The following is a 13,666-nucleotide window of genomic DNA, read 5'->3' as shown; positions in this document are numbered from 1 at the left end:
TTTTTCTGTTGACTAATTATAAACTAGTTCAAATATATTTTCAAAGCAGTCAAAATACAATCCTATATAAACTTGCATATTGCATTGTATTTTCATATTCTGTCTATTCTAAGATGTACATTTTTTGCAATTGAGGTCTTTAAGTCCAGGATTCGTCCTGCAATTAGTGAGGTTCCTAGTTTAACTGGCGGCATTTCTGTCTTCTTGTTTAGTGATACATAAGATACTGGTGTACCTTATAATTCATGGCACCTGAGAGCTGGTAAAATACGGTTTGGTAAATGTTGTACTATCTTCTCAAAAAGAATCATGTCTCAAATTTTATACAACTAATAACATTTAAGACAGGGCTTAAAATCACAAACTTTTGTATATTTAATTGATTTGAGACTCTATTTTTTAACATTTCACTATTTAACTCTAAAATTTCATTCTCTCAAAGTGAACATGTGAATATATCTTTTAACAAATATATTCTGAGTCAACAATCTCGATATCTGAAAAATAAAAAAAACCATGTAAATGAAGAAGGCAGGCAAATAAGCATTTACTTATTAGATTACATGACAAGTAAAGAAAGGAGGGTGGCCCCTTAGGCATGTGGCTTTTTATTTAGCTCTAAGTAGGATTTTCCAAAACCTATTTAAAGAGCAAGGAAAGAGAACAACGCTGGTCATGGTTCTATATTCTGTTGTGAAAAAAAACATGCATTCTCCAAGAGGCTATTACTGCCAAATTATCTTAGAGAAAAGTGAATTAGGAATGTAACATACACATTCAATTTTGATCTCAAAAACACACATGCTAAGTTACACATGCAAAGTTATATGACTCTGTCACGATACTCACTCGATGGTGCAGATTCACTCTCACTGTTATGTCTGGAGCTGGTTGACTCCGAGTTCAGACTTAAGGTGCTCGGGATAGATGAGAGTTCATTACAGAGCTGTTCCACATCGTCTGGAACCACTGGCCACAGATGTTTGCGACTGTGCCTCACAGCATCCCAGTTGTGAAATTTTAGAATATCACAGCCTTGTTTGGTCTTGGCTATGAGCCCAAGCACATATACACAGGTCCTGTATGTAAAAGAGGTAGCAATGAGTGTTTATAATTACAAATTAAGATTTCTTAAAGCAACCATAAAATAACAGTTTGCTATATGTACATTTGATTTTTTTCAAAAGCTGTTAAAAAACTGTTAAGCTTGTGGAAAAATGTATTAAAACAAGTGAGGGGAGTGCCTGACCAGGCGGTAAGCACAGTGAATAAAGTGTAAGACTTGGACGCAGAGGACCCAGGTTCAAAACCCTGAGGTCGCCAGCTTGAGTGTGAGATCACAGACATGATGCCATGGTCGCTGGTTTGAGCCCAAGGTCGCTGGCTTTAGCAAGAGGTCACTCTGCCCTGCTGTAGCCCACCAGTTAAGGCACATATGAGAAAGCAATCAACGAACAATGAAGGAGCTGCAACGAAGAATTGACGCTTCTCATTTCCCAGTCTTCCTGCTTGTCTGTCCCTACTTGTCCCTCTCTCTGACTCTGTCACAAAAATACCCGAAAAAAAAAAAAAAAACCCAACAAAAAAACAAGCAAAGTATAAATTAGAAGCAATATATAACATGAAAACTTTCCTAATGAAGATATTAATTACAATAAAATAATTTACAAGAATATAATGCAATCTTTGAAAAAAACATTAGCTTTTCTGGGATAAATTTGGAATATCTGGGCTACTGAACTACTGGAATATTTGGACACACTACACTTCATTTATTTTCAAGGTAAATTTTAATATTATAATGAGAAAAATAGAATGATAATATTAAGTGAGGAGCTGCTTAAGATATTTTTAATACATTTAAAAATCTTTCCTATTATTAGGATTTTCAGTGAATTAATATTTCTAATGGACTACTCTGAATTATAAAATACTTCTCTGTTAGGCCCATTTATACATGAGGGACACTGCTGAATTAAACAACATACCCTCTGATGGAGAGGACCTCACACTGTTTTGCAAGTTTTAGTATATCTGGAATCACATTTTCTTCCTGCAGCAAATTGAGACCCCAATTTGATGAGCCAATATTTCCCTGAAAAAAAAAGAAATCATTCATATCCAATCTAATACAAGAGTAACTCTTTCAAAAGATTTAGAAAGCTAGCTAAAAACAAAATTTAATCCCAATTAGAAGAGAGGAAGAAAAACAGTGATATAAAACTTCAAATAAGAAACTTCAGGAATTAATGTCCTATTTGCCTTGACAAGAAAACTTACAGTTTAATCATCTACTTTCCACCTTAAAAATAATATTTAAATGGGCAGGAACAATCTTGGTCTTAGAATATTAAGCTAAAAACAAGTTCTAAGCAAAACAGTATTTATTTATTTAATAATAATGGGAAATTAGAAAAAAATTATAAAGCTCTTATAGAAATGTTTATTACAAACCAAGGCCCAAAGAGATGCTTTCAGTTTTTTAATTTCTTCCCATTTATCCAAATCTGGTGTACGAACGTTGTGACAGAGTTCTGTAATAATATTCTGGAGACAGGGAAAAAATATTCCATATAAGAAAATATTGTTTTTAACATTTTAATATTTTCTTATTATATCTAAGACCTATTTAAGATTTGCCCTTAGTAAATTTTGCATATTTAAAATTCTGAAATAATTTTACGTAAAATTTCTTAAGCAGCAGCATAGATTCTCAAATCATATTCTAGAATTAGCACTTATCAGCTATGTGGCCTTAGGAAGTTAATCTCCTTCATTTCCTAATCTCTGACTCAGAGATAGTAATAGCATCTGTCTCATAAGGTTTGATTTAATAAATTATTACATATAAACTATTTGACAATGTACTTGACACTTAATATTACAAAAATGTTCATCATAATTATTATTTATTTTAAACAGAAAATAATACATTAACACCAAGATTTTATCATACTATATAGGTAATGACTCACTGAGAGAATCACTTAACTTTTAAGTGCATTTTTAAAAATAAGTAAAAGGATACAAGCCCCAATATCTTCATAACATAATACAGACATACAGGAGTGGGTAAAAGTAGGTCTACAACTATAACACAAATAAATAATACAATAAATAATAATAAAAGAATAAACTGTGTCACATACAACTGTAAACCTACTTTTGCCCACCCCGTGTATGAAACGATAAGAGTATATTTATGCAAAACATTTGTTCCTGAGATGGAACACTGATAGCAAAAAGAACTAAACTGCTAGATTACATACACAAATACTTCTATAACTATTTATTTCTAACATAAGAAAAGTTATATTTATTTAAAATTCCTAGTTGTAAAACATATTCACAGCCATAAACCTGGCACGCATTCCATACTTGGTCAGATAGCATCTGCTTGCTGGGCCTCTGCATTGCACCAAGTCCAGGAGAACAGTGCAGCACTAACACACAGCACTGTGTACTGTGTTTGCTGTTCAGCAGGTAACTGACTCTGCACTAGGGTCAGTTTAACTTCCCACAGAGGAACGAGGAAACTCAGTTCTTCACTGTGTTTAACTAAGGAGATGAACCTCCTACACACACTATAAAGGAAGAAATTCCAACTTCCATGGGGTTACAGACTTTATGTAACAAATTAGCATTGCAAAAGGTGACAAATAAATCAAGGAAATGCATGCCAGCTAGCAATTACATAGTCTAAGGATTACATAGACTGCCACAGTCAATTACAAGATGAACACTTTAAAAGCAATTATGTCACTGGCCTTAAGGCTTTTGATAAGTTTTTGCAAAAATAATACTTTAGCAGTATTAAGATTTTTTTCTACTATTATAGCTATTTAAAATAAGCAAATTATGTTTTTTACCTGTACTTCCAACAAATGACAGCCTGTTTTGTGATGTACCAGTTGCCCATAAAGGTGTACAGGGAGGTAGACATGAGGACGCTGTAATCTAATATGATAAAGATGATTGACAGATCTAGTGGCTCATTTTAAATATGCTCATAAAAATAACTAGTAACAAAGTACTAGATAAATGTAATTATTAGATATAATCCCCCAGCCTAAATAAAAATATGGAGGTGGGAAAACAGGATTTCTCTAAAATAAAGCAGTAGTTTATATCTAGTCTCAGAGTAATAGCAAGAAAGCTGAGACTAGAAAGATAAACTAGCAAGAGCATGGAGGGCATCTGAATGTTCTATCTGTAAGAGTATTCTCAGTCTGTATGAATGCTACTGGAAGTTTTGAGCAATCAATGCTGTCTTTTAAGATTTTGAGCAATCAATGCTGTAATTTAAGATTTCCTTTGTTAGTGTAAGACATAGAATATTCAAGTACTCAGAAAACTTTAGAAATTAATGATTTATTACAAACTGGTTTTAAATTTTATATTTGAGGACCAGCAATAAATTACTCCATTAACGGCTGATACCTTACCTTTGGTTACTTCGACGAACATAGTTATCACCATCAATTGGCTTCCGGTAAGTAGTAAGTGCTTCGTTAAGTTGTTCCTCAATCAAATCAACATATTTTGAATTATATTCCTAGAAGATAATATTGTTTTAATAGTATATAGTCTTATAAACTCCCTAAATTTACAATATGTTAGGTACACCTAGCAAATCTCATAGCATAAATATGAGCAAAATAAATATGTAAGAAATGTTTGGGCCCCGGCTGGTTGGCTCAGCAGTAGAGTGTTGGCCACGCATGTGGAAGTCCCGGATTTGGTTCCAGGTCAGGGCACATAAGAGAAGCGCCCATCTGCTTTTCTTCTACTCCCCCCCTCCCCCATCTTTCTCTCTCTTTCTTCCCTTCCCACAGCCATGGCTCGAATGGTTCGAGCAAAGGTGGCCTCAGGCACTGAGGATGGCTCCATGGCCTTGGCCTCAGGTGCAAAAATGGCTTGGTTGCCAAACAACGGAGCTAGCTGCAGCCCAGTCAGGCAGAGCATCACCTGGCAGGGGCTTGCCAGGAGGATCCCAGCTGGGGCGCATGTGGGAGTCTGTCTCTGCCTCCCACCTCTCACTTAAAAAACAAAAGAAATTATTTGAAGAGAACAAGGTACTGTGAATGCAAATGTTCTAACACAACTGAAATATTTCTGCTTATACTCTCTAACTCTCATTTTCAATCAGTGGGGTCCATATAAGTAAGCTAATAATTTTATTTTCCATCTTACTTGAATCCCTTCCCCCATTAAAAAATAAAACCTAGTTTTTTAATACTAAACACTTGAAGATATTCAGTAGAAATTTTAAAAATGAAATTGAGTTCTATCACATTAGCACCTTTTGGTAAAAAATAGTATCATTTTCTACTGATGTAATCAGGTAAAAAGTAAAAACTGTTCCCAACTAAAACATGATAAAGACTTAAGCCAATCACACTGCCATCTTTACTGAAAAAGATCTTCACTTCAAAGTGCATAGAGGGAATTGGTAAAACCTCTTTGGAAAGCAATTTGGCAATATTTGTAAAAAATTTAAATTCACTTAAGTTTTGACTCCACAATTATACTTTTAGAAATCTATCCAATAGACATACTTGCAACAGTATGGAAAGATAAGAATAGCCAGCAAACACCGTTCACAAAACTAAAAAGTGAGAAACAATCTAAATACCCATCAATAAAAGAGTAGTTATAAAAATTGAGGTCCAGTCATACAGTAATATATTATATCATCATTAAAAATAATGAGATGATCTAAATTTCAACAGAATATACACAAAATCAATAGTGTGCTATCATATAACTATACTTTAAAAAGGGCAAATAGCTCTGGCCAGTTGCACAGTAAATAGAGCATCAACTATAGAGCACTGAGTTCTCCAGTTCAATCTCGGGGTCAGCAGCTCAATCCCCAGCTCCACTCCAAGGTGACCAGTGAGAGAGCCCCCATCAGGACATGTATGAGAAGCAATCAATGGGTACACAACTAAGTGGAACGAGTTGATGTTTGTTTCTCTCTCTCTCTCAAAAAATAAAAAATTTTTGAAGTATAAACACAAATAACTATACAGAATTTAAGACTTGACTTCATATAAAAATTAAATATTTAACATCTTTAGTTTCAAAATATTGATGATATAATAAAATCCTCCAAATTCACAAAACCGTCTCCTAAGATAAAAACATCAATTGAACCCTATTCAATAGACAGTTACCTTGTGCCACTTTTCCAACTGTTTTGCTACATAACCCCTTTCATTCAGATAGGAAAACCCTTTTGGAATGGAGAGAAATCTGAAAATTAAAACAATAAATATTTAACATTGAGTCTGACAAAAAATGTTAATGACTAAAATATCTCAAACAAAATATATGTTTAAGGAGCTAAAAGACTTTAGGAACAGCTCCTTCCTAAAACGAAAAGGTCAACTATTATTTATGGTAACTCCAATCACAAATACATTTTCACAAACCAATCACAGTAAAGAAACTATCAAGAAACGCACATGATACAGAAACGTGAAAGAAACACTAAGCCTTTAAAGAATTTCCAAGACTCTAAAGTAGGCCTCTTTCAGGAATTAACAGCCAAACTGTTGAGGGTGCCTTGTTTTCAGATTGAAATCTAGCTTGAACATACACTACCAGAGAGAACACAATAGAAAACATAACTACAAGAAAAATTCACTTAAAATTTACCTAAGAAGGAGAAGCAAGCCTTTGTCCCCAAGGTGGGATAGAGCTGGCTTCATCTGAATAAGAGCATGAAGATTGGCCTAAAATAAATAATTAGATAAATTAATAATTGCAAAAAGATAGTCAATTCTCTATTTTCAAAACACCTATATTATGCACATTATAATTTCAGTTTTCTATTAAAACTGAACATTTAATAAAAATTGATGTCTACATATTTTATTAGAAAATAATGAACTGTCACCTTGTCTTCACATGCTTCATCAAGAATATCAAGAGCTTCAGAAGAAATCGTTTTGTTTTTATCGTGTAGCTGGGTGACCAGTAATTCAATTCCCCAATTGTTGAAGAATTCAACATTAGCTCTCAATAATACTCTTAAATGTTTTGTTGCATACAGCCTGCAGGCCTGTAGAGACAAATGAAACCATTAAAAAAGAAAACCCTCACAAACTTCACCATGAATAGCCTATCTCACTTTGCTTTGGGACAGTTCTGTTATTTGAAAAAGGCAAAAAATCGGATTGCTGGTCCAGTCCTTAATATGAATCTATATTTAGCGCTAGTAAGATAAAATACTGCTGTTTCTACTAGCTGCTTCTTTCCCTTTATATAAAAATATGAGTGCTGTATAAAGACTTTGAAGGAACTAAAATTTTATAGTAAGCTCAAATGCCATCCCATAATTGTTATAATTTGTAATTAATTTAACTTGGCTTAAATCTATAAAATAATGAATTACCGGGTTATAAAAAAAATACAGCCCTAGCCGTTTGGCTCAGTGGTAGAGCATCGACCTGGTGTGTGGAAGTCCAGGGTTCAATTCCCAGCCAGGGCACACAAGAGAAGCGCCTACCTGCTTCTCCACCCCACCCCCTCCTCTCTCTCTCTCTCTCTCTCTCTCTCTTTTTCCCTCCCGCAGCCAAGGCTCCACTGGAGCAAAGTTGGCCTGAGCATTGAGGATGGCTCCATGGCCTTTACCTCAGGCACTTAGAATGGCTCCAGTTGCAACAGAGCAACAGCCCAGATGGGCAGAGCATCTCCCCCTAGTGGGCTTGCTGGGTGGATCCCGGTCAGCACATGCAGGAGCCTGTCTCTCTGCCTCCCCACTTCTCACTTCAGAAAAATACGGAAAAAAAAAAAAAATACAGTTCTATTGCCTGTTATACTCACATCTGTAGCTGCAGTTAGGATTTTGGAAAGGATGACTCTGGCCAACCCATCTCTGCTATAGTCCAGGCTGGAAACAGTCAGTTTTAGCAAGTGATCTTGGTTTTTCAAGGAGCAAAGGTTAAGGAGACTGAAAAAACAGAATGAAAATAATGAAAGTTATTAGAAATTACTCTACTGACTTGTTAATTCACCACATATTTTTAAATTCCTAATGTAAGCAGTTAGTAGAGACTGAAACACTCTCAGGTGCTCACCACTGAAACACGCTGCACTTTTCCAGCATCTTGACTCCATGGGGGTGGCAGGAAAGGGTTCCAATAAATAAAAAGTAGTGCTGACTAAGGGTAGTCAATAAACCATTGTTCTGAAGACTTCTTTCAGGTTTCATTCCAGAGGAGGCACTGAGCCACTGAACAATATCCTTTACTAGATCTTCTAAGTATCCTTGCCCATCCTAAAAGGAAACACATGGTGATATTGTGAGAAAAGCACTCAGAATCTATAATTTGAAAAATTAAATTTAATCAAACCCCCCAAATTTAACAACGATGATGGAATTACTAGTAACAGACTGTCACTAAGCACTGCTTTTGTAATCCCATCAGATACAACGCTGCATGGAGATGGTGTTCTGCATGGAGAGCTTACATTTTATAAGGAGAAACCATGTCTATTCGAAGGCAAATTACTTGCCCAACTCACACCAGAAAGATTCAAATCTAGTCTGCACTCATTCTCTGTCTCTACATATAGTTTATGCATATTCAGAAATAAAAGGGAGCAAATTCAATGAAAAAGTATTTGCTCTGGAAAATATTCCAAGTGCTTATTACCTCTTCAGACTCAAGAAGAAATTCTGTAAACTGGCAGCCCACAACAGTAAGCTGCTTCGACTTGGCAAAATCTAAGTCCAGGTTAGCATATAATTTACTGCTGGGCTTGTAAAAATAAAGCAGTCTTCGCACAAACCTAAGATCAAAATAAAATTAGCAGAAAGAAAAAAAACCCAAACAATTATTTTAGAATCTTACCCAAACTTTATGAAATAATGTTTTGAACACTTTAGGTCTAAATGTAGAAGTAAATGGCAAGAAATTTAACAAACATTTGGTACATTACCTACACACAACAAAACAAAACAAAAAACTCCAGAAAACCCGTTCATTTTGAGGAGTATCTTTGTAGAATTAGAATTTAAAGTGAGAGGGCCGAGCTGGTAAAGAAGGCAGACACCAGCAGGAAGAACACAGATGGGACACAGCTACAAGTTTGGGAAATGGGAGAAACCACTAGAACATAAATTATCTTCTATTGCATTTCATGAAGAACTCTGTACAATGGCTCTAGAAATAATCCTATACTAGATATAATTGTAAACATGTTATTATATTATGATTTTGTAATTTTTTTCACAATTAGGCAAAAAAGCCAAGTATAAAAGCTTCAGGTAAATTCTGGGCAACTGAATTTATGAAGCAATGAACATAACTTATGATATTTCCATGTTATAGTTTGCAATATTATGTTCTAAGCTTCCATTTCATTTGGTTCAACTTAATTTCATTCATTTTAATCCAATTTAATAAATTCCACTTACAGAAGTTAGAGACATAGTTGAGACATCATGTTCTCAAGGAGTATAAAAAGTTAGTGTCATGCTTCTTTATTCCAATGTAATTTATATATTCTATATATTATATTTCTCAAATTTTAACACAGATATTAAGTTAAATATCATGAACTAATAAATACAGTAAAAAACATGAAGCAAAGGTCCTCTCTACTCTTCTGAGGAGCTCAGCACTAGCAGTTGGCTGCACACTCAGAAGCAGTGAAACGCAGGGGGCACCAGAAAACAGCACAGAGCCCCGAAGGGCGGTGCTCCCTCCAGACATTAGCATGTGGGTATTGACCTGAGTAAGGGGAGTGTGAGGAGGAGGGAGAAGGCTAACCCTCCTAAGGCAGCTGCAATGGAAGCAGAGGCGGAATGTTACTAATGGTTGCCATTCTGGGAGGGAAACACTATGTCCTTGGTGTGTCATCCTCATACATTAGCACTAAGATCACCACATGGCTGATACTACTCAATTCGATAAACATTTATCTCTAGTACTTTATTTCAAAACCAAAACCAGCCTGACCAGGCGGTATAGCAGTGGATAGAGCGACGGACTGGGATGCAGAAGACCCGGGTTTGAGACCCCGAGGTCGCCAGTTTGAGCGCGGGCTCATCTGGTTTGAGCAAAGCTCACCAGCTTGGACCCAAGGTCGCTGGTTTGAGCAAGGGATAACTTAGTCTGCTGCAGCCCCACGGTCAAGGCACATATGAGAAAGCAATCAATGAACAACTAAGGTGCTGCAACAAAAAACTGATGATTGATGCTTCTCATCTCTCTCCGTTCCTGTCTGTCTGTCCCTATCTATCCCTCTCTGTGTGTCTTGTAAAAAAACAACAACAAACAAACAAACCAAAACCGGAATGTAAATAACGACAGAATTAACAGATGTTTTTGGTTATAAGATTATATATAAAAATGTAGAAAAAGATGGTTCACTGATGAACAACTTTACGATGGTACAACAGAGATACGCATTCAGTAAAGCTGTGTTGTTAAATGTGAAGTGTGAACTTGTCTCAGGCTGGTGCTCGTGGGACAGCGCTCTCCTGAGGCTGGCCGTGGCAGCAAGTGCAGCTCCCGGCAGGTCCATGCCGGAGTAAACAGCCGATGCCCTCCAGTGCACCGAGTTGCTAGTTTCCTGGAAACTGCTTTGAGCATGTATAAGTTACATGTATTACATTCATTTTTGTCTTTCAGCTTACAATGGCTTTCTAGGGACGTAACACCATCATGGGTCAAGAAGCATCTGACTGTACATGTAGAATACCAACTATTACAGTCTATGCAGGTACCGTTAAAGCACCAAATATTACTTTCAGCAGTATAACTCAAAGCTAAGTTCTTTACATTTAAAAGCAAAATAGCTCTTACATACCTGTGTAACTGTTCATCTTTATAGTTTCTTAGATTTACATTTGGCCACTAGAAAAACACAATATTTTTTATAAATATATTTATCAATTACCTAACACATAATTATGCTAAATTACACTGAATAATAAAATGAAGGCAATCAAGCCATCACCAAGTAGTATCTTGTCATACCTTAAGAATGGTCCCTATAAGATTCCAATTCCATTCAAGATTCTCTTTATGTTGGAGGACTTGGCTATCTCTAAGGTTCATTAAAAGAGCCTCCTCTGTATCCTAAAATCATCAGAAAGTAATAAGGAATATTAGAGAAAACCATCTCACAATAGAAAACTAAGTTTAAATTTTAAAACCATTTTTCATTTAATAATAGGTTATCAATTTTTCTTTTTAACTTTAAAAGTTAAAAACACAGCTCTAAACTAGTCATTATAAAACTTGAAAGCCATCTGAAAATCAGTAAGCATGAATGAATAAAACGGAAAAGTCAAGCAAATATATGCATACTTAGGAAACCATGTTGAAAATCACAATTTCACGTCAGTACCTTAAGAACAAATATATCCTTCTGAACTCGGAGGTACTGATCCCGTTTCTGGTGTGTTGCAATTGCTTTCTGAATAATGTGATCTAAATGAAGGCTGTAAGGCTTGGGACCTCGTTTCTTCATTTCATGGAAGCGTTTTAAACAGTTCAAGGCTGCACTGGCTCGCCTAATGAGAAAAATATTTCAATGAAAGCTGTACCAAGCTAGCATAATTTTAGAGAGATAACTTTGGTAAATTACTCTACTAAAACTTCTATAAGTTTAAGGATAGATATTGTTACAAAAAGTAAATTATTTAATCAAATTTGGAACCACAAAGGAAAAAAAAAATCAAGGTCATTGCTGAAATGTATTAAGAAATTCATGGCCATAATCTGACCCAGAAAACTTAAGTCTATCAGACTTTGGGAAAATACATTTTCTATTATGAAACTACTAATATAAAAGCTGAAAGTTACTATTACTAATGTACGCCTATAGTCAGGCCTGAGATGGCCCATAATGCCTTCAGTTTATAATACAACTTCAATTTGATAAATAAAAGTATTTTCATTGACAGAATTAAAATGAATAGAATATTATTTATCTGTAGTGAGATTTACATGTGTACTTCTGAATAAAGTTAACTAAACTTTTGAGAATGTACTATTAACAAAATGTTAATGTACTGAGAATGTACTGTTAACAAAAATTGATAGTTCTGAACAGCTAATAAATATTTCATTAGTCTTACCAAATAATGAGATCTAAATATATAGATTTTCTGATCGTGGATGAAAAATTAGACACCCCTGGTCTAGACATAATCTTTAGCAAATGAAAAGATTCCTCCCTACAAGTATGCCCCAATCAAGCTCCTCCACCTTTACCTTTTAAATTATAATTTATTATTAGCACTGGAATTCCAGCAGAACTATAGCTATACTACCAAACTTTTGTGTATAAATTCTAGGTTTACAATAACTCCTTCAGCGTTCAGCATACTTCAATGCTTCCAGTATGGGTTTCTAAATTCCAACATTAATTTTATCCACATATAGAGAAACACATTGTTAATCTTTGTCCTTTATTAATTTGAAATAATTTAAACATTTAAAAAAGAGCATGAATTTCTGCTCAAAACATAAAATAGTCCAAAAAACTAACAACCAACATTTTTAGTGATCTGGCAGAAAGTCTATGTCCTTGTTCAGAAACATGCTAGAAAAAGTTGGTTTTACTATGCTATAAGTCTTTGTGGCATAAAATTTAAATTATTAAATAAAACTATAATTTTCCTCTCATCTATAAGGCTTCCCTAAAATAATTTCCAGGCATAACCTATACATACTACTTTTCTAAAAGAAGAGAAGGTTATCTAAGTGGGTAGTAAAGATATCAGGCACAAACTTTGCTAGAGCTCTGATACTTACAGTCTCTTTTCCTTGGGGATATCAAACGATGCTGCCATATTCATTAGGGTTGGTAGGCAGTGCAAATGATGGCTATGTGAATGAGGAAGAATTGTATTTGCCTAAAATAAAACATAACATTTTCATAGAGCTGAGAAATACAAATATTTTATGCTGTAGATTGTCCACACATATAATACTAAAGACTCTATGGTTACTCATGAAACTAACTTAATGATTTACTTTGCAATACACATTTATTTTTATCTTATCTACTTTCAACAAGGAGGAGATGTAACAGACTCAAATCACATTGATAAAACTATAAATTTCATAGACTTTTATTATAAAATTAAGTTATAATTTTAAGTGGTACATGATTAAACTCAATTCTTATAAGTGATCTCAAAAATATATCAAAACTTAGATACTGAACTATAATGTTAAATTAAAAATAATATTTAAGGCCCTGGCCGGTTGGCTCAGTGGTAGAGCATTGGCCTGGCGTGCAGAAGTCCCAGGTTCGATTCCCAGCCAGGGCACACAGGAGAGGCGCCCATCTGCTTCTCCACCCCTCCCCCTCTTCTTCCTCTCTGTCTCTCTCTTCCCTTCCCGCAGCTAAGGCTCCATTGGAGCAAAGATGGCCCGGGTGCTGGGGATGGCTCTGTGGCCTCTGCCTCAGGCGCTAGAGTGGCTCTGGTAGCAACATAGCGACACCCAAGATGGGCAAAGCATCGCCCCCTGGTGGGCAGAGCGTTGCCCCTGGTGGGCGTGCTGGGTGGATCCCGGTCAGGCGCATGCGGGAGTCTGACTGTCTCTCCCCGTTTTCAGCTTCAGAAAAATACAAAAAAAAATAATAATATTTAAAATGCTAGATGCACTATCGTAACTTATGAGCTGAACTC

General features: G+C 35.4%; 1 protein-coding gene across 2 annotated transcripts in view; it reads right to left on the bottom strand.

The window, feature by feature from the left end:
• The window catches only part of RICTOR (RPTOR independent companion of MTOR complex 2), a 126,079-nt gene that overhangs the window by 20,930 nt on the left and 91,483 nt on the right, over window positions 1–13,666 (bottom strand). For both annotated transcript variants that reach the window (XM_066378687.1, XM_066378696.1), the window contains exons 16-30: window positions 12,783–12,883; window positions 11,371–11,536; window positions 10,998–11,099; window positions 10,828–10,874; window positions 8,667–8,802; window positions 8,088–8,287; window positions 7,834–7,960; window positions 6,905–7,069; window positions 6,664–6,740; window positions 6,180–6,258; window positions 4,446–4,555; window positions 3,870–3,957; window positions 2,455–2,547; window positions 1,989–2,095; window positions 850–1,079 (exon numbers count right to left, since the gene is read on the bottom strand). In XM_066378687.1, the coding sequence (XP_066234784.1) occupies window positions 850–1,079; window positions 1,989–2,095; window positions 2,455–2,547; window positions 3,870–3,957; window positions 4,446–4,555; window positions 6,180–6,258; window positions 6,664–6,740; window positions 6,905–7,069; window positions 7,834–7,960; window positions 8,088–8,287; window positions 8,667–8,802; window positions 10,828–10,874; window positions 10,998–11,099; window positions 11,371–11,536; window positions 12,783–12,883 (1,828 nt within the window). The remainder of the gene's footprint in view (window positions 1–849; window positions 1,080–1,988; window positions 2,096–2,454; window positions 2,548–3,869; window positions 3,958–4,445; window positions 4,556–6,179; window positions 6,259–6,663; window positions 6,741–6,904; window positions 7,070–7,833; window positions 7,961–8,087; window positions 8,288–8,666; window positions 8,803–10,827; window positions 10,875–10,997; window positions 11,100–11,370; window positions 11,537–12,782; window positions 12,884–13,666) is intronic.

Source organism: Saccopteryx leptura, chromosome 1 (genome assembly GCF_036850995.1).
Source record: "Saccopteryx leptura isolate mSacLep1 chromosome 1, mSacLep1_pri_phased_curated, whole genome shotgun sequence".
NCBI lineage: Eukaryota > Metazoa > Chordata > Mammalia > Chiroptera > Emballonuridae > Saccopteryx > Saccopteryx leptura.
This window is presented reverse-complemented; position numbering and strand designations above follow the sequence as displayed.